General features: G+C 43.7%; 2 protein-coding genes across 2 annotated transcripts; both read right to left on the reverse strand.

Moving 5' to 3' along the window:
• Positions 1–1,173: 1,173 nt before the first annotated feature.
• On the reverse strand, positions 1,174–7,501 carry LOC310714263 (serpin B6-like). The gene is made up of 7 exons (XM_083519584.1): positions 7,404–7,501; positions 5,964–6,141; positions 5,591–5,728; positions 3,265–3,382; positions 3,025–3,167; positions 2,586–2,753; positions 1,174–1,607 (listed from the first exon to the last, which is right to left on the reverse strand). Exons 2-7 carry the CDS (start codon positions 6,129–6,131, stop codon positions 1,203–1,205), a joined length of 1,140 nt encoding a protein of 379 aa, XP_083375710.1. The 5' UTR covers positions 6,132–6,141; positions 7,404–7,501; the 3' UTR covers positions 1,174–1,202.
• Positions 7,502–10,168: 2,667 nt separating this feature from the next.
• LOC310713849 (serpin B6-like) lies at positions 10,169–27,327 on the reverse strand. The gene is made up of 12 exons (XM_083518414.1): positions 27,135–27,327; positions 23,852–24,029; positions 22,607–22,744; positions 20,893–21,010; positions 20,653–20,795; positions 20,214–20,381; positions 18,846–19,247; positions 14,295–14,432; positions 12,402–12,519; positions 12,147–12,289; positions 11,709–11,876; positions 10,169–10,728 (listed from the first exon to the last, which is right to left on the reverse strand). Exons 2-12 carry the CDS (start codon positions 24,017–24,019, stop codon positions 10,324–10,326), a joined length of 2,109 nt encoding a protein of 702 aa, XP_083374540.1. The 5' UTR covers positions 24,020–24,029; positions 27,135–27,327; the 3' UTR covers positions 10,169–10,323.
• Positions 27,328–27,722: the final 395 nt, after the last annotated feature.

Here is a 27,722-nt window from a genome sequence, read left to right on the forward strand (position 1 = left end):
AAACGAGGACGGGTACCAGTTAGGATTCTGACCCTGATGATGCTGTGTTGCAACTGAGTAAGGTTAAGCCTAACGGACAGTTTGTACATAAATGCAGAGGGCAAACTTCTAATGCCTGAAATGCAAGCAAGCCGTGAGGAAACAGAGGTACCAGAATGTGCCTATCAGTGATGCAGAAGGAGAACTCAGATCACAACGCCTGAAGAAAATACGTATAGGAACATGAACCATTTCTGCAGAGCAGAGACTTGACTCAATTAGAACTTGTCAAAGGACGTTCTCCCAGAAGCCTCTGGATTTTGCATGCATTTTCCATACTATCCCAACTGGTCCGGAATATATCCTCCAGTTTGGAACAGGTTCTGTCTAATTGCTCTTTCTTTGTACTAACCAGCTGGTGAGATGATGAATATATAAAATAAATAAATAGAGTGCTGTCAATTATTTTAATGCAAGTGGGCTGCACTCCATGTCATGTGGCACAGGGAGAGAAGATAAGAGCTTTAAAAAACTACTGTTTTGCACAGTGGAAACATAATTTTCAAAACTACATTTATTGCTTTAAAATGCATGTTTTACAGACAATGACGACTGGCATTTAGAGAAGAATTAAGAATGTGATGCTGCACACTTTTGTACAGAGACAGATTTGGGCAACAGAAGGAAGGCAGAAAAGCTTATAGAGATAATGTCTAAAACAGCATTAGGCCTCAATGTGATGCCTGTGGTATTTCAGCCTGCTCCTAAGCATTTATATTCAGATTGCCAACCTTTTTGGAACAATGAGGACATTTGGAATTTTGAGAAACTGCTATGGGCGCCAGTCACAACATGGCTGCCATGGAGCGTGTGGCATGACACAAAATGGCTGTTGGCAGAGGAGAGAAAGAAAGGCAGAGCCAGTGTCCACATTAAATTAGCAGGAAGTTCTCTTATGCATTTTTTATTTTTGAGAGTGTGTTTACCATGGGAGGTACCAGTGGGTTCACTGCACTGGCAACCCCATTCTATGACAAAGAGAATCTGCCAACGAAGAGGGTGCTTGAAGATGAAAGGGTGGTTTGCTTCTAATTTTATGGGATGCTGAGATGACCTTATTACAACGGTGGCTGCTGAGGCAGCTGCTGCCTCAATGCCCTCTTCATTGATCTCCACAAAGTACTTGTGACTTTTCTTTGACATTCCTGAGAAGTTAGCTTGCTTCAGGGAGAGCAAAACCTACCATAGAAAATAAGGCTTTGTGTTTTGTTGTGCCGAATGAAGAAGAGAAAGGGATGGTCGGCTGTGACACAGGGCACAATCCTAGCACACCGCTTATTCTTTACACGAGCAGTAGCAGCAGCGGCCTCAGTTCCCTCTTCATTTACCTCTACAAAGGATTTGTGGACAACCTCTGACAAAACCAAGTCATTGTTGGGAGACATCCTAGAGAAATCCGCCTTGCTTGGGTCAAACGCCTCAGCCATTCCCATGCTGCTCAGAACAGGCTTCAGGTCGTATTTTTCCTCCAGTTTAAATTTGGGTAGAGACAGCTCAACTTCAGTTAGGTCCATCTTCTCAGGGTTAATCCAATCCTTGAGTTTCTCATAGGTCATTTCTCTCTCCAGCTAAAATAAGACAAACACAAGGCATTCAAGGAAAAAAGGAAATCCTGGCTGCATATAAAAATCCTCACATTTCTTACATCAAACCATTTTCACTGGATTCACAGTGACTCAAATGACTCCATGTACATCACTTAAACAAACTTGTTTCACAATTGCCCTGTCTGTCCGGGTAGAATTCCTTTCTGCTCAACTTGCTTTTATGCCTTCATTCTTTCTGAATAAGACAGAACACTGGCAGACTTCACTATGCTTATAGAAATATAAACAGCTTTATATATTGCTCCTTCTGGGGTAATTTATCCACCTTTGGTTCCCCCACCCTGTACTCAGCTCTCACCTGTGGCTCCTAGAAGCTGTCAGCATGTTGAACAATGTTTATAAATTGTATACCTATATTTTAGCTGAAAGAATTAGGAAAATTCTCCAAACTATTATACAGTATAGTAATGGACCTAAAAGGTATCTAAAGCCATTTGCACATGCAGAATGCAGGCACCATATATATAGAAATGAGCAAACCAGTGATATTTTAGGGAGCAGGCTGGCAGGCGGGACACATTACTTACATTATAGGAGCCTATGCAACACAAAACACTGTTGCTATGTGTAGGTTTTATTTTATTTGTTTTTTATCTTATATTTTGGAAATGTACATCTAGTTTTTTTTCCTTTACGTCTTTTGGGGGGCCCCAAAAGAGTGGGACCCTAAGCTATAGCTTGTTTAGCTTATACGTAAATTCAGCACTGACTCCAAGGAGGTCATTTCGGCGCTGCTGGCATGGTGGTTTGACTTCACCTCTGAAGGCACACTCCATTGTCTCTCGAGACAGACAGATGCCAACAATATAATAAGTTACACTGGGCACTTGTAAGAATCATGTAGAAGCTGGAAGCTAGAATGCTCTTGTCATGTACCAACAAGGGCTATTTTTATGGACAAGAATTTAGATGGTTTTATTCTCAGCAACAATGCCTCACCTTTTCCAGGCCTGTAGAATTATCTGCAATCTCATCAGGAAGCAGGATGATCATGCTGAGCTCGTTTTCAACATAAGGAATCTCAAGAATTTTGGTGCGAAGTTCCGATATGTATGTCATGTTGAATTTAGCTTTCTTGAACATCATCTGCACTGGTTTGCTTTCATTCTGCAAATGGAGAAGAATTTCGTTTTAAGCATATAATCTTTTCTATTGCATTGCTTGAACTGCTCTGCACCTTGTTTACTGTTCATCCTCTGTTGTCTCTGCAAAAGAATGTCCTTAGGACATGGTGGGAAGGGAAATCCTACCTGGTCAACTGATGAAAGAAAAAAACAGAAGGAGGGAACACTCCAAATATCACAATGTATGTAATTTAATCAAAACGATAAAGACTGTTTGCTCAGTGATGTGCTTCACATTATTTCCCACCTCATACCTTGCTAATTTTGAACGGCGTTTCCTCAGTGAGATCTTTGCGGAACTGATTTGCCCAGTTTCCCTTGAAATAGATAGCATTCACCAAGACCAGCCTTGTAGTGGAGTCAATTATTCCTGGGGCGAGCAGATTTTGGATTTTACCTTGAAGAGGGATTAAAGAACATATTTTTCAGACACAAACTCATATTTTAAGAACTAAACCTCAGACAATATGGAAGCCCAAGAATTAGCTACTCACTTGCTGTCTGTTCTTCCACCCAATTATTAATGTATTTCCTGGAATCCTCTGATGCTTTAATGAAGTCTAGTTTCTCTAGACCTGCTCGATAGAATTTCTGGCTGGAGTCTATGAATGACTTAAACAAATATATTTCAGAATTAAAAGCTATATATGGATCCAGTGGCGTAGCGTGGGTTCTCAGCACCCGGGGCAAGGCAAGTAATTTGCGCCCCCTAACCCGTGGATTTTAGCACTCGAGTCCCTTCCGCGCCCCCCCCCAGATGTTGCGCCAGGTGCACCCCCCACGCTACGCCACTGCTCCCACCACAAGTCTTCAGGACAGCCATCCGAAGGCTGGCGCGGGGAGAAGGTCTCTCCGCCCCACCGCCAGGCTTCGGAGCAGCCTTCCAAAGGCTGGTGCGGGGAAAAGGTCTCTCCGCCCCACCGCCAGGCTTCGGAGCAGCCTTCCGAAGCCTGGCGGCGGGAGGAGGTCTCTCCGCCCCACCGCCAGGCTTCGGAGGAGCCTTCCAAAGGCTGGCGGTGGGGCGGAGAGACCTCCTCCCGCCGCCAGCCTTCGGAGCAGCCTTCCGAAGCCTGGCGGTGGGGCGGAGAGCCCTCCTCCCGCCGCCAGCCTTCGGAGGAGGTCCGAGGACAGTGGGGAAGACGCGCTGCGCTTCCCCGCTGTCCCAGAGATTTCCCTATGGACTTTTTTCTTGCGAAGGGCCGGCCAAACGCGCCCCCCCCCAATGTTGCGCCCGGTGCGGCCGGCACCCCTGGCACCCCCCACGCTACGCCACTGTATGGATCTGTATATATCATATACACACAAACTTTGATTTCATTCAGGTTTTGTCCCACAGAAAAGAGAGGGAGAGAAGGATGTGTCTTCCATTTTCAGATACTAAAAGATGTGAAACACGTATGCAGATGCTTGATTTAACTTCAGTTGATAAGAAAAAGCTCATGGCATGTGCAATAGATTCCTATCAGCCAAAACAGATAAACTGAACCTGACCCAAACAATTTCTTTTGCTCAAGAATACACATAGCAATCCTTGCCTTATTCTTATATATGAGAGACCTACAAGAAAGGTCCTTATGCAGGATGCTAAATGCTTATGAAGATTTGCCCCTGTATCAATCCTGCTCAATGCTAGCGGATAATGAATTCCAATGTGTTGTTTTTTCTTTCCATTCCTCTATGGAAGAAAAAACGTTACGTAAGCAATACTTATTTGTCTCCAAATTTGGTTACTCTTTGGAAAGTGCCAACTACCTGTTGTATTACAGTTTTTTTTAATGTAATTATCCTCTTGGCTTGATCTAGCAAAAGCTCCTCTTAGTCTAACATTCTGTCCCTGGAAGCTCACAAGCATGTCATAAAATTAACACACATTTCTCTATAATGGGCTGGATTCAAAGGCCCATAAACAGATGGGGAAATGCAGCAGTGCTGGTTTGTGAACTCTTTGTGCAAACGCTGGGGGACTTTGCCTTCCAGGTCCCATGGCAGATTACAACAATTCAAAATTCTGTACGTATTACATATATTAAAAAGTCACAGCAATGGCCTGGGTCCTGAAAACACATAGGCCATAGGGTAAAGAGGTGCATCTTCAGAGTGGCCGACGAGACAGTATAACACCCGTCCTGAAGGACCTACATTGGTTCCCAGTATGTTTCCATGCACAAGTCAAAAGTGTTGGAGCTGACCTTTAAAGCCCTAAAAAGCCTCGGCTCTATATAGTTGAAGGAGCGTCTCCACCCCTATCGTTCAGGGCCTTCCGGTGGTTCCCTCCCTGCGAGAAGCTAAGCTACAGGGAACCAGGCAGAGGGCCTTCTTGGTAGTGGCACCGCCCTTTGGAACGCCCTTTCATCAGATGTCAAGGAAATATCAACTATATGACTTTTCGAAACATCTGAAGGCAGACCTGTTTAGGGAAGTTTTTAATGTTTGTAGTTTTCTTCTGTTTTAATGTTCTGCTGGGAGCTGCATAGAGTGCCTGGGGAAACCCAGCCATACGGGCAGGGTATAAATAATAAATAATAATATTATTATTATTATCCCAGCTAATGTCCTGGTGCCAAGTAAGGACAGGGGGAAAGAGAAAGAAATGAATCTATCCACCAAGTAGATTGGTTGGTACAACCTGCCACCTGGACTCAAGCTGATCACTGCTGCTAATTCAAATGTCCCTTTCAGTTTGATGGAAGGTTTTACTGGAAAGTACAGAAGGGATAGTGAGTGCTTAGCTGCGTTTCTGATCTGCGACAGAACACGGTTCACTATCTGAACAGAGACCACTTCCTCTTCTCTAGCATATTTGTAAACCATGTAACTTACTGAAATAATCTCATAGGATGTTTCTCCAAAGAGCCTGTTGGCTAGCCTAAGCAAGTACTTGGTGTCTGGCTTGTTGATTTCAGAAATAAGTTTCTCGTATCCCTGGTGAAACTCGATGTCGTTGGTCACAGACAGCACCTGTAAGACAATAAATGGTTAACAGATAATGTTAAGTACAGTAATTTAAATACATTTATCTACATACTCCTTAAAAACTGTATTAGTTGAAAAATCCATGCCTTTCAGCAAACAAGAGAGTGAAATACTGTAAATGCATATTTCAGCTTGACCTGCTACAAAGAAAAGGAAGCACCATGCATGGAGGCAAAAGTCAAGCTCCCCGATCCCCTTAATAGTATTTATCTGGATATACCTTTGCCATTTGGGCTGCAGTGTTCCCTGCCGCACCCAGAGAGACCATCGTCAAAGCAGAAGAAATGCTCAAAGGAGAAAAAAACACGTTCGCTGTATTATCATTTTGACTTAGCTTCTTGAACAGATTGAGGGCAAAGGCACTGTTTGCTGCAGTGAGGCGGTCCATGTCTTATAACCTACGAAACAAGCACAGAGAAGACAGTCATCCAGTTTATCCACTCGGAGGTCACTTTTACAAGAAAAAAACCAAACCTAAGCATTTGTTTTCAGATCCCACACGTATCCAAATGCATATCAACCTGTAATTCCCATGCTGCAACATTTTCATGCTCTCCAAAATGCCACCCACCGACCGTTTTCTGGTGTGGGGGAGGCTGCAGCCCACAGAGGATCCGTCAATCACATGCTACGTTTCTTTAGATGAAAGCAATGGCCAGCAGACAGTAATTTGCAAAAATGCCCAGCAGACAGTAATTTGCCCTCACTTGATCTCTAAGAAGATCAGCTTTAAATTAAAAGTCTATTGCATCTTATATGCCACATTACCCCCTTTGGGACATACAGTGGTACTTCGGGTTAAGTACTTAATTCATCCCGGAGATCCGTCCTTAACCTGAAACTGTTCTTAACCTGAAGCACCACTTTAGCTAATGGAGCCTCCTGCTGCTGCCGTGCCGCCGCCGCTGCACTATTTCTGTTCTCATCCTGAAGCAAAGTTCTTAACCCGAGGTACTATTTCTGGGTTAGCGGAGTCTGTAACCTGTAGCGTATGTAACCTGAAGTGTATGTAACCCGAGATACCACTGTAAAGCATCATTTGAGAGCCTGTTGTCCCTCCCCACTGCATAATTCTAGCCTCAAAAACAGGACTATTAAAGCCTCAGGTCGCAGAATTAAGTTAGCAAGCCAACAGCTATAATAGCCTGACTTTCGCAATTAAGTCTATATTTGATAAACCGTGTCCTGAACGGGATCAAGCTTGCATGAAGTCCTGTTTGATGCTTTTATAACTATGTTGTGACTACTGGCACTAAGATGTACAAATCTTTCAAAACTCCTTCTACCAATATTAGGGCAGGCGTGTCCAAAGTCTGGTTCGGGGGTTTAATTCGGCCCCTTCTGTCCTGGGGTAAAATCCTTTAAAAAAAATGCTCAGCAACTTCAATCCTAAAAAGAAGCTCAACAACTTTGGTAGAGAAACACAGTATGGAAAGCCGCAGCTATTAAATTTCTGCCTGTGTCGTGCAGCTGTTCAAAGGACAGAAGTGTGCACTGAAGTGCAGGTCCCACAGGTGACAACACCCTGAGACCCTCCCAGATTAATTACTTCCTCAACAAAGGAAGTCCCAGTCTCCCAGACAACATCAGCACCCACCGCCTTTCCTTTAAAAGACACGCAACAGGTACAAATGGAAACCCAAAGAGAAGAGGACTGTACCGGGAGAAATGCGCGCGGCTGTTACGCACGGATCGCAGGAAGGGCTCCGGCTGCGAGCAAAGAGAGGCACCGAGTGGCGACGGGAAACCCGAGTAGGAGGTACGAAAGCATCCCGTCCTGCCAGGGGAGGCGCTCCTCCCTGTGACTCAGTCCCTGAATCAGCCGCTCTCCAGGAACCGAATAGGGTGGGGAGGGGAAGGAGCCGCAGCTTCGAGCCCCCAAGTTTGCGGCAGGCTTCCACTGCCACTGAGCATGTGCAGAACGGCTCGCACAGGTCCAGGAGGAGGAAACGAAGCCGCTGCCCGTCTTCTTTTTCCCCATCGCCGCCTGCTTTTTCAGAAACGGAGAAGCCTCTCGGAGCAGGAAGGTGGCGCTGCGAAAGCGTAATTGCGCCCTGCTCGCGCTGGTTGTTGGCGCAGCAGAAGTAATCCCCGCAGGCTTACTCCCGAGTAAGGGCGCTTGGCTGCGCAAACCCGGGGAGCCTGACATTAATACAGACAATGCAGTTTATAGAGTAAAGCTCATATTCTTTTACTTAGTGTCGGCGTCGCTTGGATAGATCCTCTTTCTATTCGCTGATTGTTAAATGTTCGGAAAAAGTCAGAAGCCCAAGGCAGTGTAAGTTTATTCAGCATTTGTCAGTGACAGCAGCTCACTTATAGGAACACAAGAACCAAACTGACTGAACAACACGATAATAATGCCGAGGATAAACTGACCGTTGACAGTTTGACAGTTGAAAGAGCATGCGCTTACTTGCCATTAGAACGCAGGTCCATAGCTGTCAACTTTCAGATTAGAAAATAAGGGATCGGCAGCCTCACCAGTCCAGGGGACAGTCTATGGGATATCTAACAATCTGGGATAGCAGCGGGAAACAGCGTTGGAATAAGGGAATTTCCCGCAAAAAAAGGGAAGGTTGACAGCTAAGTGTTCATCTACCAACGCTTCTGCGATTGGTTAGAATGCGCCTTGTAACATAAAATGTGTTAAACTCAATACATAACACTGATTTATTGCCTTTCCTTGGTAGTGAGAGAGGTTGTGCGTGCGGGGAGCCTAGGGTTATTCTACGAACATGAATGTCTCGCAACAAATGGAATTGATCCCTAGAAAATACAACCTGAAAAAAGAGACGACGCACATACTTCTGTAAACCAAGGAACCACTATGACCTTTGGGTGAAATCAGCTCCTTTGAGGTGTGTATTCTAGATATGCAGGCTTGAATTCTTCTGGCCATATTGAGTGTTGAAATATCTTTTTCCCGGACATGCTGGGTGAAGGATGTGAACATCCAGTCTGATTTTTTGATGACTGCAATATTCTCCGGAAAGATTGGGTAAGCTTGTACAGTTCAGAGGAATCTCTGGGTATGTGGTGATTAATCTGTGGACTATTCCGGAGAAGTGTTGGGATTTGGGTGTCCTGCCCATAAGAGTGTGTTTATGAGGAGTGTTGAAGGAGTCCCATCTCTTCAAATGAAAGCACGGCGGGACACCATTTGATCTACTGAAAGCGACCAGATTGTTGTTAACCATGTGGGGAACCTGGGTAATAAACGTATTCATGCCTTCAATTTGTTGCCCAATACACACAATTCCGATGCTTAAAACAAAAGTCAGACTACCTGGGTGAGATTATGATGCCCTGCTAGAACCATGTTGAGGCCTGAGAAGGAGATCCTGCTATAGTTTCTAAGACCATTGCTATTGGGAAACGAGGATGGGAACCAGTTAGGATTCTGACCCTGGTGATGCTGTGTTGCAACTGAGTAAGGTTAAGCATAACGGACAGCTGGTGCATAAATACAGAGGGCAAACTTCTAATGCCTGAAATGCAAGCAAGCCGTGGGGAATCAAAAGTACCAGAATGTGCCTATCAGTGATGCAAAAGGAGAACTCAGATCACGACACTTGAGGAAAACACGTATAGGAACATGAACCATTTCTGCAGAGCAGAGACTTGACTCAATTACAACTTGTCAAAGGACGTTCTCCCAGAAGCCTCTGGATTTTGCATGCATTTTCCATACTATCCCAACTGGTCCGGAATATATCCTCCAGTTTGGAACAGGTTCCATCTAATTGCTCTTTCTTTGTACTAACCAGCTGGTGAGATGATGAATATATAAAATAAATAAACAAACAGGAGTGTTGTCAATTATTTTAATGCAAGTGGGCTGCACTGTTTTCACAGTGGAAACATAAGTTTCAAAACTACATTTCTTGCTTTAAAATGCATGTTTTACAGACAATGATGACCGGCATTTAGAGAAGAATTAAGAATGTGATGCTACACACTTGTCATGTACAGAGACAGATTTGGGTAACAGAAGGAAGGCAGAAAAGCTTATATAGGTTATGTCTAAAACAGCATTAGGCCTCAATGTGATGCCTGTGGTATTTCAGCCTGCTCCTAAGCATTTATACTCAGATTGCCAAACCTTTTGGACCAATGAGGAAATTTGGAATTTTGAGAAACTGCTATGGGCGCCAGTCACAAAATGGCTGCCATGGGGCGTGTGGCATGACACAAAATGGCTGTTGGCAGAGGAGAGAAAGAAAGGCAGAGCCAGTGTCCACATTAAATTAGCAGGAAGGGCAGGAAGTTGTCTTACGCATTTTTTATTTTTGAGGGTGTGTTTACCATGGGAGGTACCAGTGGGTTCATTGCATCAGCAACCCCATTCTATGGCAAAGAGAATCTGCCAAAGAAGAGGGTGCTTTTTGTTGCCTTGAAGATGAAAGGGTGGTTTGCTTCTAATTTTATGGGATGCTGAGATGACCTTATTACAATGGTGGCTGCTGAGGCAGCTGCTGCCTCAATGCCCTCTTCATTGATCTCCACAAAGGACTTGTGATACACCTCTGACAAAGCCAAGTCACTTTTCTTTGACATTCCTGAGAAGTTAGCTTGCTTCAGGGAGAGCAAAACCTACCATAGAAGAGAAGGCTTTGTGTTTTGTTGTGCCGAATGAGGAAGAGAAAGGGATGGTCGGCTGTGAAATTCGGCAGAAACCTAGCACACTTGAAATTCATAAGAGGAGCAGTAGCAGCAGCGGCCTCAGTTCCCTCTTCGTTTATCTCTACAAAGGATTTGTGAACAACCTCAGACAAAACCAAGTCATTGTTGGGAGACATCCTAGAGAAATCCGCCTTGCTTGGGTCAAACGCCTCAGCCATTCCCATGCTGCTCAGAACAGGCTTCAGGTCGTATTTTTCCTCCAGTTTAAATTTGGGTAGAAACAGCTCAACTTCAGTTAGGTCCATCTTCTCGGGGTTAATCCAATCCTTGAGTTTCTCATAGGTCATTTCTTTCTCCAGCTAAAATAAGACAAATACAAGGCATTCAAGGAAAAAAGGAAATCCTGGCTGCATATATAAATCCTCACATTTCTTACATAAAACCATTTTCACTGGAACCACAGTGACTCAAATGACTCCATGTACATCACTTAAACTTGTTTCACAATTGCCCTGTCTGTCCGGGTAGAATTCCTTTCTGCTCAACTTGCTTTTATGTCTTCCATCTTTATGAATAAGACAGAACGCTGGCAGACTTAACTATGCTTATAGAAATATAAACAGCTATATTAAACATATATTGCTCCTTCTGGGGTAATTTATCCACCTTTGCTTCCCCCCACCCTGTACTCAGCTCTCATCTGTGGCTCCTAGAAGCTGTCAGCATGTTGAACAATGTTTATAGATTGTATACCTATATTTTAGCTGAAAGAATTAAGAAAATTCTCCAAACTATTATACAGTATAGTAATTTATGGACCTAAAAGGTATCTAAAGCCATTTGCACATGCAGAATGCAGGCACCATATATATAGAAATGAGCAAACCAGTGATATTTTAGGGAGCAGGCTGGCAGGCGGGACGCATTACTTACATTATAGGAGCCTATACAACACAAAACACTGTTGCTATGTGTAGGTTTTATTTTATTTGTTATTTATCTTATATTTTGGAAAAGTACATCTAGGTTTTTTTCCCTTACGTTTCTTTGGGGGGCCCAAAATAGTGGGACCCTAAGCTATAGCTTGTTTAGCTTATACGTAAATTCAGCACTGACCCCAGGGAGGTCATTTCGGCGCTGCTGGCATGGTGGTTTGACTTCACCTCTGAAGGCACACTCCATTGTCTCTCGAGACAGGCAGATGCCAACAATATAATAAGTTACACTGGGCACTTGGAAGAATCACGTAGAAGTTGGAAGCTAGAATGCTCTCGTCATACAAGGGCAATTTTTACGGGCAAGAATTTAGATGGTTTTATTCTTATCAAAAATGCCTCACCTTTTCCAGGCCTGTAGAATTATCTGCAATCTCATCAGGAAGCAGGATGATCATGCTGAGCTCGTTATCAACATAAGGAATCTCAAGAATTTTGGTGCGAAGTTCCGATATGTATGTCATGTTGAATTTAGCTTCCTTGAACATCATCTGCACCGGTTTGCTTTCATTCTGCAAATGGAGAAGAATTTCGTTTTAAGCATGTAATCTTTTCTATTGCACTGCTTGAGCTGCTCTGCACCTTGTTTACTGTTCATCCTCTGTTGTCTCTGCAAAAGAATGTCCTTAGGACATGGTGGGAAGGGAAATCCCAACTGGTCAACTGATGAAAGAAAAAAACAGAAGGAGGGAACACTCCAAATATCAGAATGTGTGTATGTAATCAAAACGATAAAGACTGTTTGCTCAGTGATGTTCTTCACATTATTTCCCACCTCATACCTTGCTAATTTTGAACGGCCTTTCCTGTGTGTGATCTTTGCGGAACTGATTTGCCCAGTTTCCCTTGAAATAGATAGCATTCACCAAGACCAGCCTTGTACTGGAGTCAATTAGTCCTGGGGCGAGCAGATTTTGGATTTTACCTTGAAGAGGGATTAAAGAGCTGTTTTAATAAGTACATATTTTTTAGACACAAACTCATATTTTAAGAACTAAACCTCAGACAATATGGAAGCCCAAGAATTTGCTACTCACTTGCTGTCTGTTCTTCCACCCAATTATTAATGTATTTCCTGGAATCCTCTGATGCTTTAATGAAGTCTAGTTTCTCTAGACCTGCTCGATAGAATTTCTGGCTGGAGTCTATGAATGACTTAAACAAATATGTTTCAGAATTAAAAGCTATATATGGATCTGTATATATCATATACAAACAAACTTTGATTTCATTCAGGTTTTGTCCCACAGAAAAGAGAGGGAGAGAAGGATGTTTCTTCCATTTTCAGATACCGAAAGATGTGAAACACGTATGCAGATGCTTAATTTAACATCAGTTGATAAGAAAAAGGTCATGGCATGTGCAATAGATTCCTATCAGCCAAAACAGATGGACTGAACCGGACTCAAACAAACTTCTTTTGCTCAAGAATACACATAGCAATCATTGTCTTATTCTTCTACAGTGGTACCTCGGGTTACATACGCTTCAGGTTACATACGCTTCAGGTTACACACTCTGCTAACCCAGAAATAGTGCTTCAGGTTAAGAACTTTGCTTCAGGTTGAGAACAGAAATCGTGCTCCGGCAGCACGGCAGCAGTAAGAGTCCCCACTAGCTAAAGTAGTACCTCATGTTAAGAACAGTTTCAGGTTAAGAATGGACCTCCGGAACGAATTAAGTACTTAACCCGAGGTACCACTGTATATGAGAGTCCTACATGAAAGGTCTGTATGCAGGATGCTAAATGCTTACCAATATTTGCCCCGTATCAGTCCTGCTCAATGCAGGCGGATAATGAATTCCAATGTGGTATTTTCTCTTTCTGTTTCTCTATGGAGTAAAACTGTTATTTAAGCAATACTTATTCGTCCCCAAATTTGGTAACTCTTTGGAAAGTGCCGACTACCTGCTATATTACAGTTGTTCTTTTAAAAATGTACAGTGGTACCTCGGGTTATGTACTTAATTTATTCCGGAGGTCCGTTCTTAACCTGAAACTGTTCTTAACCTGAAGCATCACTTTAGCTAATGGGGCCTCCTGCTGCCGCTGCGCCACCGCACCTACCTGTTGTATTACAGTTGTTTTCTAAATGTAATTATCCTCTTGGATTGATCTAGCAAAAGCTCCACTTAGTCTACCGTTCTGTCCCTGGGAGTTCACAAGCATGTTGTAAAAGTGACACACAGTGGGAAATGCAGTAGTGCTGGTCTGTGAACTCCTGTGCAAATGCTAAGGGAAACTGCCTTCCAGTGCAATGCCATTATTTACACAATATAAAAAAAAATGTGAATGAGAGAAGCACAGGCTGCAGATAGTCAAGAGCTGAGAAAATGTAGTCGCATTCCCTCCCATTTCCTGAGTACTTCATTCTGCTTCTTGCTGGGGAAGCAAGTCACCAAAATGGAGAGCACTCTGATCTGCTGCTCACTGCCTCTGAAGCTTCTGTCAACAATGGTTTTGGGGGTTGGCAGACCTCTGTAAAAAGCTGGGCAGGCTAGACCAAATTCATGAGCCAACATGCTAGAAACAAAAGGGTGCTTTGGGATCCAACATCCCATAAGCAGTCTCTTTTCCAAAACAAAGAATGTTATGGTCCAGCATTAGCTACCCTGCAGTTTTGGAGCTTTACAAGAGCAGCTTACAAAAAGCACCCAGTGCGAATGGTGCCAAGTAAGGACAGGGGAAAAGAGAAAGAAATGAATCTATCCACCAAGTAGATTGGCTGGGACAACCTGCCACCTGGACTCAAGCTGATCACTGCTGCGAATTCAAATGTCCCTTTCAGTTTGATGGAAGGTTTTACTGGAAAGTACAGAAGGGATAGTGAGTGCTTAGCTGCGTTTCTGATCTGTGACAGAACACGGTTCACTATCTGAACAGAGACCACTTCCTCTTCTCTAGCATATTTGTGAACCATGTAACTTACTGAAATAAACTCATAGGATGTTTCTCCAAAGAGCCTATTGGCTAGCCTAAGCAAGTACTTGTTGTCTGGCTTGTTCATTTCAGAAATAAGTTTCTCGTATCCCTGGTGAAACTCGACGTCGTTGGTCACAGACAGCACCTGTAAGATGATAAATGGTTAACAGATAATGTTAAGTAATTTAAATACAGACATTTATCCACGTAATCTTAAAAAACGTGTTATCAGTTGAAAATCCATGTCCAGGTCATGCGGCCAGCATGACTAAGCCACTTCTGGTGAAACCAGCAGAGCGCACGGAAACGCTGTTTACCTTCCTGCCTATTTATTTACTTGCATTTTGACGTGCTTTGGAACAGCTAGGTGGGCAGGAGTAGGGACCGCGCAACGGGAGTTCACTAGTAGCCTTAGGGGCCCGCTAATAAATGCATATTTCAGCCTGACCTGCTACAGAGAAAAAGATGCACCATGCATGCCTCATTTAAGAGTCAAAACTCAAGCTCCCCCCTCCCCTTAATAGTATTTATATCGATATACCTTTGCAATTTGGGCTGCAGTGTTCCCTGCCGCCCCCAGAGAGAGCATCGTCAAAGCAGAAGAAATGCTCAAAGGAGAAAAAAACACGTTTGCTGTATTATCATTTTGACTTAGCTTCTTGAACAGATTGAGGGCAAAGGCACTGTTTGCTGCAGTGAGGCGGTCCATGTCTTATAACCTACGAAACAAGCACAGAGAAGACAGTCATCCAGTTTGTCCGCTCGGAGGTCATTTTTAAAAGAAAAAATCCCAAACCTAAGAATATCAACCAAGCTGGAGCATAAAAACCCACTCCTTCCATGCTATGCAGATGATTAGATTTTTCAGTGCAAACTCAACAAACACCAATAAAGAACAGGCACCAGTGTCAGTTTTATCTCTCCCCCCCCCCCGCAAAGCTCCTGTGCGCTAACAGCTGAGTGCAACAGGCAGAAATCCTGCAGGTGAAGCCTTTCCCAGTAGAGAAACACAGTATGGAAAGCCGCAGCTATTAAATTTCTGCCTGTGTCGTGCAGCTGTTCAAAGGACAGAAGTGTGCACCGAAGTGCAGGTCCCACAGGTGACAACACCCTGAGACCCTCCCAGATTATTTACTTCCTCAACAAAGGAAGTCCCAGACGCTGATGCCAAGCAATCCACCTGACTTACTCTCTGCAAACCAGTAAGCAACGACTTAAGTGGGTAGTTACCACTGACATGGTGTTTTTTTTACCGCAGCATGAACTTCAGAAAAAAAGAAACCGCTTCATCAGTTATGGCACAAACCTTTTTGCAGGCGTATATGATGCAATGGACTCTTTTAAGACCCTGGACGTTTTTTGTGCAAAATGATGCTGGCAGCCTTTAAGGCGCTCCTAGAACATTCGTTGCGCGCAAGCCACTCGTAATACGCCTACCTTTCTGGAAGTTAGAATCAGATATTGATTTTCTTCCTCGGCTTACCAAAAGCAGTCCAAGACGAGGCAGCTTTTAACCACACACACACAACATCAGGAACCCCCCTTTCTTTTAAAGGACACGCAACAGGTGCAATTGGCACCCCAAAGAGAAGAGGACTGTACCGGGAGGAATGGGCGCGGCTGTTACGCACGGATCGCAGGAAGGGCTCCGGCTGCGAGCAAAGAGAGGCACCGAGTGGCGACGGGAAACCAGAGAAGGGGAAACGAAACCATCCCGTCCTGCCAGGGGAGGCGTCCTTCCTGTTACTCAGCCCCTGACTCAGCTGCTATCCAGGAACCTAATAGGGTGGGGAGGGGAAGGAGCCGCAGCTTCGAGCCCCCCAAGTTTGCTGCCGGCTTTCATTGCCACTGAGCATGTGCATAACGGCTCGCACAGGTCCAGGAGGAGGAAACGAAGCCGCTGCCCGTTGCCTTTGCCGGGCGGCACGCCTTTTCCCCCATCGCCGCCTGCTTTTCCACAAACGGAGAAGCCTCTCGGAGCAGGAAGGTGGCGCTGCGAAAGCGTAATTGCGCCCTGCTCGCGCTGGTTGTTGGCGCAGCAGAAGTAATCCCCGCAGGCTTACTCCCGAGTAAGGGCGCCTGGCTGCGCAAACCCGGGGAGCCTGACATTAATACAGACAATGCAGTTTATAGAGTAAAGCTCATATTCTTTTACTTAGTGTCAGCGTGGCTTGGATAGATCCTCTTTCGATTCGCTGATAGTTAAATGTTTGGGAAAAGTCAGAAGCCCAAGGCAGTATAAGCTCCTCAACTAAGTTTATTCAGCATTTGTCAGTGACAACAGCTCACTCATAGGAACACAAGAACCAAACTGACTGGACAGCACGATAATAATGCCGAGGATGAACTGACCGTTGACAGTTTGACAGTTGAAAGAGCATGCGCTTACTTGCCATTAGAACGCAGGTCCATAGCTGTCAACTTTCAGATTTGAAAATAAGGGATCAGCAGCCTCGAAAATAAGAGATCAGCAGCTTCACCTGTCCCGGGGACAGTCTACGGCATATCTAACAATCCGGGATAGCAGCGGGAAATGGTGCTGGAATAAGGGAATTTACCGCAAAAAAGGGAAGGTTGACAGCTATGCGTTCGTCTACAAACACTATACGATTGGTTAGAACGTGCCTTGTTACATAAAATGTGTTAAACCCCATACATAACATTGATTTATTGCATTTCCTTGGTAGTGAGACAGGTTGTGTGTGCGGGGAGCCTAAGGTTATCCCAACAGCACAAATGTCCAGCAACAAATACAACCTGAAAAAAGAGACGACACACGTACTTCTGTAAACCAAGGAACCACTATGATCTTAGGGTGAGATCACTTTGAGGTGTATGATATAGATATGCAGGCTTGAATCTTTCTGGCCATAGTGAGTGTTGTTGTTGTTTTTTTCCGGACATGCTGGGTGAAGGATGTGAACATCCAGTCTGATTTTTTGATGACTGCAATATTCTCCGGAAAGATTGGGTAAGCTTGTACAGTTCAGAGGAATCTCTGGGTATGTGGTGATTAATCTGTGGACTATTCTGGAGAAGTGTTGGGATTTGGGTGTCCTGCCCATAAGAGTGTGTTTATGAGGAGTGTTGAAATGAAAAGCACGGCGGGACACCATTTGATCTACTGAAAGCGACCAGATTGTTGTTAACCATGTGGGGAACCTGGGTAATAAACGTATTCATGCCTTCAATTTGTTGCCCAATACACACAACTACGATGCTTAAAACAAAGGTCAGACTACCTGGGTGAGATTATGATGCCCTGTTAGAACCATGTTGAGGCCTGAGAAGGAGATCCTGCTATAGTTTCTAAGACCATTGCTATTGGGAAACGAGGATGGGAACCAGTTAGGATTCTGACCCTGGTGATGCTGTGTTGCAACTGAGTAAGGTTAAGCATAACGGACAGTTTGTACATAAATGCAGAGGACAAACTTCTAATGCCTGAAATGCAAGCAAGCCGTGAGGAAACAGAGGTACCAGAATGTGCCTATCAGTGATGCAGAAGGAGAACTCAGATCATGGCACTTGAAGAAAATACGTATAGGAACATGAACCATTTCTGCAGAGCAGAGACTTGACTCAATTAGAACTTGTCAAAGGACGTTCTCCCAGAAGCCTCTGGATTTTGCATGCATTTTCCATACTATCCCAACTGGTCCGGAATATATCCTCCAGTTTGGAACAGGTTCTGTCTAATTGCTCTTTCTTTGTACTAACCAGCTGGTGAGATGATGAATATATAAAATAAATAAATAGAGTGCTGTCAATGATTTTAATGCAAGTGGGCTGCACTCCGTGTCATGTGGCACAGGGAGAGAAGATAAGAGCTTTAAAAAACTACTGTTTTGCACAGTGGAAACATAATTTTCAAAACTACATTTATTGCTTTAAAATGCATGTTTTACAGACAATGATGACTGGCATTTAGAGAAGAATTAAGAATGTGATGCTGCACACTTTTGTACAGAGACAGATTTGGGCAACAGAAGGAAGGCAGAAAAGCTTATAGAGATAATGTCTAAAACAGCATTAGGCCTCAATGTGATGCCTGTGGTATTTCAGCCTGCTCCTAAGCATTTATATTCAGATTGCCAACCTTTTTGGAACAATGAGGACATTTGGAATTTTGAGAAACTGCTATGGGCGCCAGTCACAACATGGCTGCCATGGAGCGTGTGGCATGACACAAAATGGCTGTTGGCAGAGGAGAGAAAGAGAGGCAAAGCTGGTGTCAACATTAACTTGGCAGGAAGTTCTCTTATGCATTTTTTATTTTTCGGAGTGTGTCTACCATGGGAGGTACCAGTGGGTTCACTGCACTGGCAACCCCATTCTATGACAAAGAGAATCTGCCAACGAAGAGGGTGCTTGAAGATGAAAGGGTGGTTTGCTTCTAATTTTATGGGATGCTGAGATGACCTTATTACAACGGTGGCTGCTGAGGCAGCTGCTGCCTCAATGCCCTCTTCATTGATCTCCACAAAGGACTTGTGATACACCTCTGACAAAGCCAAGTCACTTTTCTTTGACATTCCTGAGAAGTTAGCTTGCTTCAGGGAGAGCAAAACCTACCATAGAAAAGAAGGCTTTGTGTTTTGTTGTGCCGAATGAAGAAGAGAAAGGGATGGTCGGCTGTGACACAGGGCACAATCCTAGCACGCCGCTTAGTCATTACAGCAGCAGTAGCAGCAGCGGCCTCAGTTCCCTCTTCGTTTACCTCTACAAAGGATTTGTGAACAACCTTAGACAAAACCAAGTCATTGTTGGGAGACATCCTAGAGAAATCCGCCTTGCTTGGGTCAAACGCCTCAGCCATTCCCATGCTGCTCAGAACAGGCTTCAGGTCGTATTTTTCCTCCAGTTTAAATTTGGGTAGAGACAGCTGAACTTCAGTTAGGTCCATCTTCTCAGGGTTAATCCAATCCTTGAGTTTCTCATAGGTCATTTCTCTCTCCAGCTAAAATAAGACAAACACAAGGCATTCAAGGAAAAAAGGAAATCCTGGCTGCATATAAAAATCCTCACATTTCTTACATCAAACCATTTTCACTGGATTCACAGTGACTCAAATGACTCCATGTACATCACTTAAACTTGTTTCACAATTGCCCTGTCTGTCCAGGTAGAATTCCTTTCTGCTCAACTTGCTTTTATGCCTTCCATCTTTCTGAATAAGACAGAACACTGGCAGACTTAACTATGCTTATAGAAATATAAACAGCTATATTGCTCCTTCTGGGGTAATTTATCCACCTTTGGTTCCCCCCACCCTGTACTCAGCTCTCACCTGTGGCTCCTAGAAGCTGTCAGCATGTTGAACAATGTTTATAAATTGTATACCTATATTTTAGCTGAAAGAATTAGGAAAATTCTCCAAACTATTATACAGTATAGTAATGGACCTAAAAGGTATCTAAAGCCATTTGCACATGCAGAATGCAGGCACCATATATATAGAAATGAGCAAACCAGTGATATTTTAGGGAGCAGGCTGGCAGGCGGGACGCATTACTTACATTATAGGAGCCTATACAACACAAAACACTGTTGCTATGTGTAGGTTTTATTTTATTTGTTTTTTATCTTATATTTTGGAAATGTACATCTAGTTTTTTTCCTTTACGTCTTTTGGGGGGCCCCAAAAGAGTGGGACCCTAAGCTATAGCTTGTTTAGCTTATACGTAAATTCGGCACTGACTCCAAGGAGGTCATTTCGGCGCTGCTGGCATGGTGGTTTGACTTCACCCCTGGAGGCACACTCCATTGTCTCTCGAAACAGATGCCAACAATATAATAAGTTACACTGGGCACTTGGAAGAATCATGTAGAAGCTGGAAGCTAGAATGCTCTTGTCATGTACCAACAAGGGCAATTTTTATGGACAAGAATTTAGATGGTTTTATTCTTATCAAAAATGCCTCACCTTTTCCAGGCCTGTAGAATTATCTGCAATCTCATCAGGAAGCAGGATGATCATGCTGAGCTCGTTCTCAACATAAGGAATCTCAAGAATTTTGGTGCGAAGTTCCGATATGTATGTCATGTTGAATTTAGCTTTCTTGAACATCATCTGCACTGGTTTGCTTTCATTCTGCAAATGGAGAAGAATTTCATTTTAAGCATATAATCTTTTCTATTGCATTGCTTGAACTGCTCTGCACCTTGTTTACTGTTCATCCTCTGTTGTCTCTGCAAAAGAATGTCCTTAGGACATGGTGGGAAGGGAAATCCTACCTGGTCAACTGATGAAAGAAAAAAACAGAAGGAGGGAACACTCCAAATATCACAATGTATGTAATTTAATCAAAACGATAAAGACTGTTTGCTCAGTGATGTGCTTCACATTATTTCCCACCTCATACCTTGCTAATTTTGAACGGCGTTTCCTCTGTGAGATCTTTGCGGAACTGATTTGCCCAGTTTCCCTTGAAATAGATAGCATTCACCAAGACCAGCCTTGTAGTGGAGTCAATTATTCCTGGGGCGAGCAGATTTTGGATTTTACCTTGAAGAGGGATTAAAGAACATATTTTTCAGACACAAACTCATATTTTAAGAACTAAACCTCAGACAATATGGAAGCCCAAGAATTTGCTACTCACTTGCTGTCTGTTCTTCCACCCAATTATTAATGTATTTCCTGGAATCCTCTGATGCTTTAATGAAGTCTAGTTTCTCTAGACCTGCTCGATAGAATTTCTGGCTGGAGTCTATGAATGACTTAAACAAATATGTTTCAGAATTAAAAGCTATATATGGATCTGTATATATCATATACACACAAACTTTGATTTCAATCAGGTTTTGTCCCACAGAAAAGAGAGGGAGAGAAGGATGTTTTTTCCATTTTCAGATACTAAAAGATGTGAAACACGTATGCAGATGCTTAATTTAACTTCAGTTGATAAGAAAAAGCTCATGGCATGTGCAATAGATTCCTATCAGCCAAAACAGATAAACTGAACCTGACCCAAACAAACTTCTTTTGCTCAAGAATACACATAGCAATCCTTGTCTTGTTCTTATATATGAGAGTCCTACAAGAAAGGTCCATATGCAGGATGCTAAATGCTTTCCAAGATTTGCCCCTGTATCAATCCTGCTCAATGCAGGCGGATAATGAATTCCAATGTGGTGTTTTTTCTTTCCATTCCTCTATGGAAGAAAAAACGTTACGTAAGCAATACTTATTTGTCTCCAAATTTGGCTACTCTTTGGAAAGTGCCAACTACCTGTTGTATTACAGTTCTTTTTTTAATGTAATTATCCTCTTGGCTTGATCTAGGAAAAGCTCCTCTTAGTCTAACATTCTGTCCCTGGAAGCTCACAAGCATGTCATAAAATTAACACACATTTCTCTATAATGGCCTGGATTCAAAGGCCCATAAACAGATGGGGAAATGCAGCAGTGCTGGTTTGTGAACTCTTTGTGCAAAAGTTGGGGGACTTTGCCTTCCAGGTCCCATGGCAGATTACAACAATTGAAAATTCTGTACGTATTACATATATTAAAAAGTCACAGCAATGGCCTGGGTCCTGAAAACACATAGGCCATAGGGTAAAGAGGTGCATCTTCAGAGTGGCCGACGAGACAGTATACCACCCGTCCTGAAGGACCTACATTGGTTCCCAGTATGTTTCCATGCACAAGTCAAAAGTGTTGGAGCTGACCTTTAAAGCCCTAAAAAGCCTCGGCTCTATATAGTTGAAGGAGCGTCTCCACCCCCATCGTTCAGCCCGGACGCTGAGGGCCTTCCGGTGGTTCCCTCCCTGCGAGAAGCTAAGCTACAGGGAACCAGGCAGAGGGCCTTCTTGGTAGTGGCACCGCCCTTTGGAACGCCCTTTCATCAGATGTCAAGGAAATAAGCAACTATATGACTTTTCGAAACATCTGAAGGCAGACCTGTTTAGGGAAGTTTTTAATGTTTATCGTTTTCTTCTGTTTTAATGTTCTGCTGGGAGCTGCATAGAGTGCCTGGGGAAACCAAGCCATACGGGCAGGGTATAAATAATAAATAATAATATTATTATTATTATCCCAGCTAATGTCCTGGTGCCAAGTAAGGACAGGGGAAAAGAGAAAGAAATGAATCTATCCACCAAGTAGATTGGCTGGTACAACCTGCCACCTGGACTCAAGCTGATCACTGCTGCTAATTCAAATGTCCCTTTCAGTTTGATGGAAGGTTTTACTGGAAAGTACAGAAGGGATAGTGAGTGCTTAGCTGCGTTTCTGATCTGCGACAGAACATGGTTCACTATCTGAACAGAAACCACTTCCTCTTCTCTAGCATATTTGTAAACCATGTAACTTACTGAAATAAACTCATAGGATGTTTCTCCAAAGAGCCTGTTGGCTAGCCTAAGCAAGTACTTGGTGTCTGGCTTGTTGATTTCAGAAATAAGTTTCTCGTATCCCTGGTGAAACTCGATGTCGTTGGTCACAGACAGCACCTGTAAGACAATAAATGGTTAACAGATAATGTTAAGTACAGTAATTTAAATACATTTATCTACGTACTCCTTAAAAACTGTATTAGTTGAAAAATCCATGCCTTTCAGCAAACAAGAGAGTGAAATACTGTAAATGCATATTTCAGCCTGACCTGCTACAAAGAAAAGGAAGCACCATGCATGGAGGCAAAAGTCAAGCTCCCCCCTCCCCTTCATAGTATTTATCTGATGGGCACAAGATGTTGGACATAATATCATGTTTGCTGACTGGGAACAGTTATGGACCACAGGTATGAAGTTTACAGCATGTAATGCCTTAAGAGAGAATATTATGAAAATGATATACAGGTGGTACATGACCCCAGTCAAGCTAGCAAAAATCTATCAGTTGCCCGATAATAAATGTTGGAAATGTAAGGAAACTGAAGGTACATTCTTTCACCTTTGGTGGACGTGCCCTAGGATTAAGGCCTTCTGGGAAATGATATATAATGAATTGAAAAAGTTATTTAAATATACCTTCCTGAAGAAACCAGAGGCCTCTCTCCTGGGCATTGTCGGCCAATTGGTGCAAAAGAAGGTCAGAACTTTTTTTATGTATGCTACAACAGCAGCAAGAATACTAATCGCTAAGTATTGGAAGACACAAGATCTACCAACTCTGGAAGAATGGCAGATGAAGGTGATTGACTACATGGAACTGGCTGAGATGACTGGCAGAATCCGACACCAGGGAGAAGAGTCGGTGAAAGAAGACTGGAAGAAATTTAAGGACTATTTAAAGAAATATTGTAAAATGAATGAATGTTAGAAAGATGTTGGATAGAAACTAAGTGGTTTCCAGCTGTAATGCTTTAGGCGACATGAAAAAAGGATTATAAATGGGTAAAAGTTTAATGGTAAGGATTTGCTGAACAAACAAATTGAACTGGAATACAAAGAAGGGAAGTATGAGGAGGTCGGAGGAAATAAGGGTATGGAAGTTATGTCATTGAAAATTAATGTGTGTTTTTAATTGTTTATTATTTTGTATGTTTATTTTTCATTTTTTATATCCATTTTTTTAAATAAATATCTTATATAAAAAAAATATTTATCTGGATATACCTTTGCCATTTGGGCTGCAGTGTTCCCTGCCGCACCCAGAGAGAGCATCGTCAAAGCAGAAGAAATGCTCAAAGGAGAAAAAAACACGTTCGCTGTATTATCATTTTGACTTAGCTTCTTGAACAGATTGAGGGCAAAGGCACTGTTTGCTGCAGTGAGGCGGTCCATGTCTTATAACCTACGAAACAAGCACAGAGAAGACAGTCATCCAGTTTATCCGCTCGGAGGTCACTTTTACAAGAAAAAATCCCAAACCTAAGCATTTGTTTTCAGATCCCACACGTATCCAAATGCATATCAACCTGTAATTCCCATGCCGGAACATTTTCATGCTCTCCAAAATGCCACCCACCCACCGTTTTCTGGTGTGGGGGAGGCTGCAGCCCACAGAGGATCCGTAAATCACATGCTACGTTTCTTTAGATGAAAGCAATGGCCAGCAGACAGTAATTTGCAAAAATGCCCAGGAGGAGAGTAACATTTGCCCTCACTTGATTTCTAAGAAGATCAGCTTTAAATTAAAAGTCTATTGCATCTTATATGCCACATTACCCCCTTTGGGACATACAGTGGTACTTCGGGTTAAGTACTTAATTCATCCTGGAGATCCGTTCTTAACCTGAAACTGTTCTTAACCTGAAGCACCACTTTAGCTAATGGAGCCTCCTGCTGCTGCCGTGCCGCAGGAGCACTATTTCTGTTTTTTTTTTTATAAAATTTTTATTTGGTTTTCTGCTTTTATAAAGACAAAACATACACAAAGAAAAAACAAAAGACAAAAACATGTATAGAATCAGCAAATCCCCATTTCATGACCTTGTTCCCTGACTTCCCCCCACCCCCCCTCATGCATCCCAGTTTCAAGATTATGTCAGCAAGTTGATATTTCTCCTCTTAACAGTCTTGTTCATCTTATTTCCTTTTTATAATTAAAAATTAATTTTCATAAGTTGGACTTAAGTTCTCTTCCATCGATTTTCATTTTATCTTAATTAAGAGTCATCTTAACCAAACCTAAAAGTCTTGAGAGTTTTTAAGAGTCTCTTCTTCCCTCCCTCCCATCCCCGGTTTTTGTCCCTTCCCAATAAAAATCCAAATTCGAAGTTCTCAGCCTGGGTTCCTCACGTCCGAGGCTTTCAAATCTATTTCCGTTCCTCTCCGCCTGTCCTGTTGGTAGTCCTTTATAGCAGTCGTCAAATCTGGGAAAAGTTCTTTCACCATCAAAGTATGTCCTCTTCCAACAAGAAGGTTCAAAGGTAGCTGCTGAAGTGTTTCCACAAAGTCTGTCTCTTCCAAGTCAAAGTCCAAACGGAGGCCCCAATCATATTTCTTTATTTTAAATTCCTGTACTCCATTTTGTCTTGGGGCCTCCTCCTTCTTCTTCTGTATCTCTCGCAGACTTGTGGTGGATATGCTCCCAGCGTCTCCTTGCTTGTATTCCACAGATGTCAGCTTTTGGTTGTTGCTTCCCAGGATTACTTCTTCTTTTTCTTGTTGTTTAGTCTCTTCCAGCTCTGTAGATATTGTTTCCCAATCAGCTGTGGATTCTTTCTCATTAAGGTCCTCAATACAAAGAGCAGAGTTGCCTGTTCCCAAGGTCATAGTCTCAAGTTGTTTGTTCATGGCCAAGCTCTGCTCCTGTAAGATTCCCACCAATTGAAACATCCTTTCGATTTCCACTAGTAACTTTCCTTCCACAGCCATTGTATCCATTGTAGTTTCACAGAGTTCCCCCTAGGGGGAATCTGGTTACTTATTTGCCTTTTCACCAACAATCCTTTAACTGATTATTATTACTTTGTTTCCAACAGTTTCAGCTCAATTATAACTCGTCTTAGTCCATAGGAATCTTAAATGACAGTTTCTCACTTTAAACCACCCGTTTGGCAGCTTTGACAGCTGTCAAACTCCGCAACTCTAACGCAGGCACAAAGGCAGGACGTTCCCGAGCCCGGGAGGGGGGTTGTTTAAAACAAAAGGAAGGTTTTCAAAACTCCACTCTCCTGCACAAAGTTTCCTTTAGTAAAATCTTGGAAGTTAGTGTCCTTTTTGACTCACCCCACCAAGGGTAGGCTCTCCAGCTTATCTCTTGTGTCGTTGCTTAGATGGTCTGCAAGGGGGGGGGGTGCGGACTTCCTTTTAGCACACCCCCCGGTCGTCTCCAATTGAAGGTAAAATTTTTATAAAGTCCCAATCCGTCTTACTCACGGGTGATTCTTTCAGTCCAAATTTTCAAGGAAGGAAGTTAGCGCTCTCTGGTCATGGCTCGCGGCTTCGCTCCACCGAGGTAGCGATCGACTCTCAGTGCCACGCCACCCCCGTATCCCCTCCGCAGCCTTTAAAAAGGCTCTTTGCGAATCAGGGGGGGCGCTTAAGGCACCCGCCGAGTCTTCAGTCCGCAGGCTTCCGCGCCTGCGGTTTTTAAGGGTCCCCGCGTCGCCGGCGCGGCAAAGACCCATCCTCAGTGGAGCCGATTCCCTCCGGAGCTCGGAGGGAATCCGCCATTTCCAGATCGCGTCAACCCGGAAGTCCAGCAGGAGCACTATTTCTGTTCTCATCCTGAAGCAAAGTTCTTAACCCAAGGTACTATTTCTGGGTTTGCGGAGTCTGTAACCTGTAGCGTATGTAACCTGAAGTGTATGTAACCTGAGATACCACTGTAAAGCATCATTTGAGAGCCTGTTGTCCCTCCCCACTGCATAATTCTAGCCTCAAAAACAGGACTATTAAAGCCTCAGGTCGCAGAATTAAGTTAGCAAGCCAACAGCTATAATAGCCTGACTTTCGCAATTAAGTCTATGTTTGATAAACCGTGTCCTGAACGGGATCAAGCTTGCATGAAGTCCTGTTTGATGCTTTTATAACTATGTTGTGACTACTGGCACTAAGATGTACAAATCTTTCAAAACTCCTTCTACCAATATTAGGGCAGGCATGTCCAAAGTCTGGTTCGGGGGTTTAATTCGGCCCCTTCTGTCCTGGGGTAAAATCCTAAAAAAAAATGCTCAGCAACTTCAATCCTAAAAAGAAGCTCAACAACTTTGGTAGAGAAACACAGTATGGAAAGCCGCAGCTATTAAATTTCTGCCTGTGTCGTGCAGCTGTTCAAAGGACAGAAGTGTGTACAGAAGTGCAGGTCCCACAGGTGACAACACCCAGAGACCCTCCCAGATTAATTACTTCCTCAACAAAGGAAGTCCCAGACAACATCAGGACCCACCGCATTTCCTTTAAAAGACACGCAACAGAGACAAATGGCACCCCAAAGAGAAGAGGACTGTACCGGGAGAAATGCGCGCGGCTGTTACGCACGGATCGCAGGAAGGGCTCCGGCTGCGAGCAAAGAGAGGCACCGAGTGGCGACGGGAAACCCGAGTAGGAGGTACGAAACCATCCCGTCCTGCCAGGGGAGGCGCTCCTCCCTGTGACTCAGCCCCTGACTCAGCCGCTCTCCAGGAACCTAATAGGGTGGCGAGGCGGGGGGGAAGGAGCCGCAGCTTCGAGCCCCCAAGTTTGCGGCCGGCTTCCACTGCCACTGAGCATGTGCAGAACGGCTCGCACATGCCCAGCAGGAGGAAACGAAGCCGCTGCCCGTCTTCTTTTTCCCCGTCGCCGCCTGTTTTTTCAGAAACGGAGAAGCCTCTCGGAGCAGGAAGGTGGCGCTGCGAAAGCGCAATTGCGCCCTGCTCGCGCTGGTTGTTGGCGCTGCAGAAGTAATCCCCGCAGGCTTACTCCCGAGTAAGGGCGCCTGGCTGCGCAAACCCGGGGAGCCTGACATTAATACAGACAATGCAGTTTATAGGGTAAAGCTCATATTCTTTTACTTAGTGTCGGCGTCGCTTGGATAGATCCTCTTTCTATTCGCTGATTG

This window comes from Podarcis liolepis (genome assembly GCF_965112155.1).
Source record: "Podarcis liolepis genome assembly, chromosome: 8".
Lineage (NCBI taxonomy): Eukaryota > Metazoa > Chordata > Lepidosauria > Squamata > Lacertidae > Podarcis > Podarcis liolepis.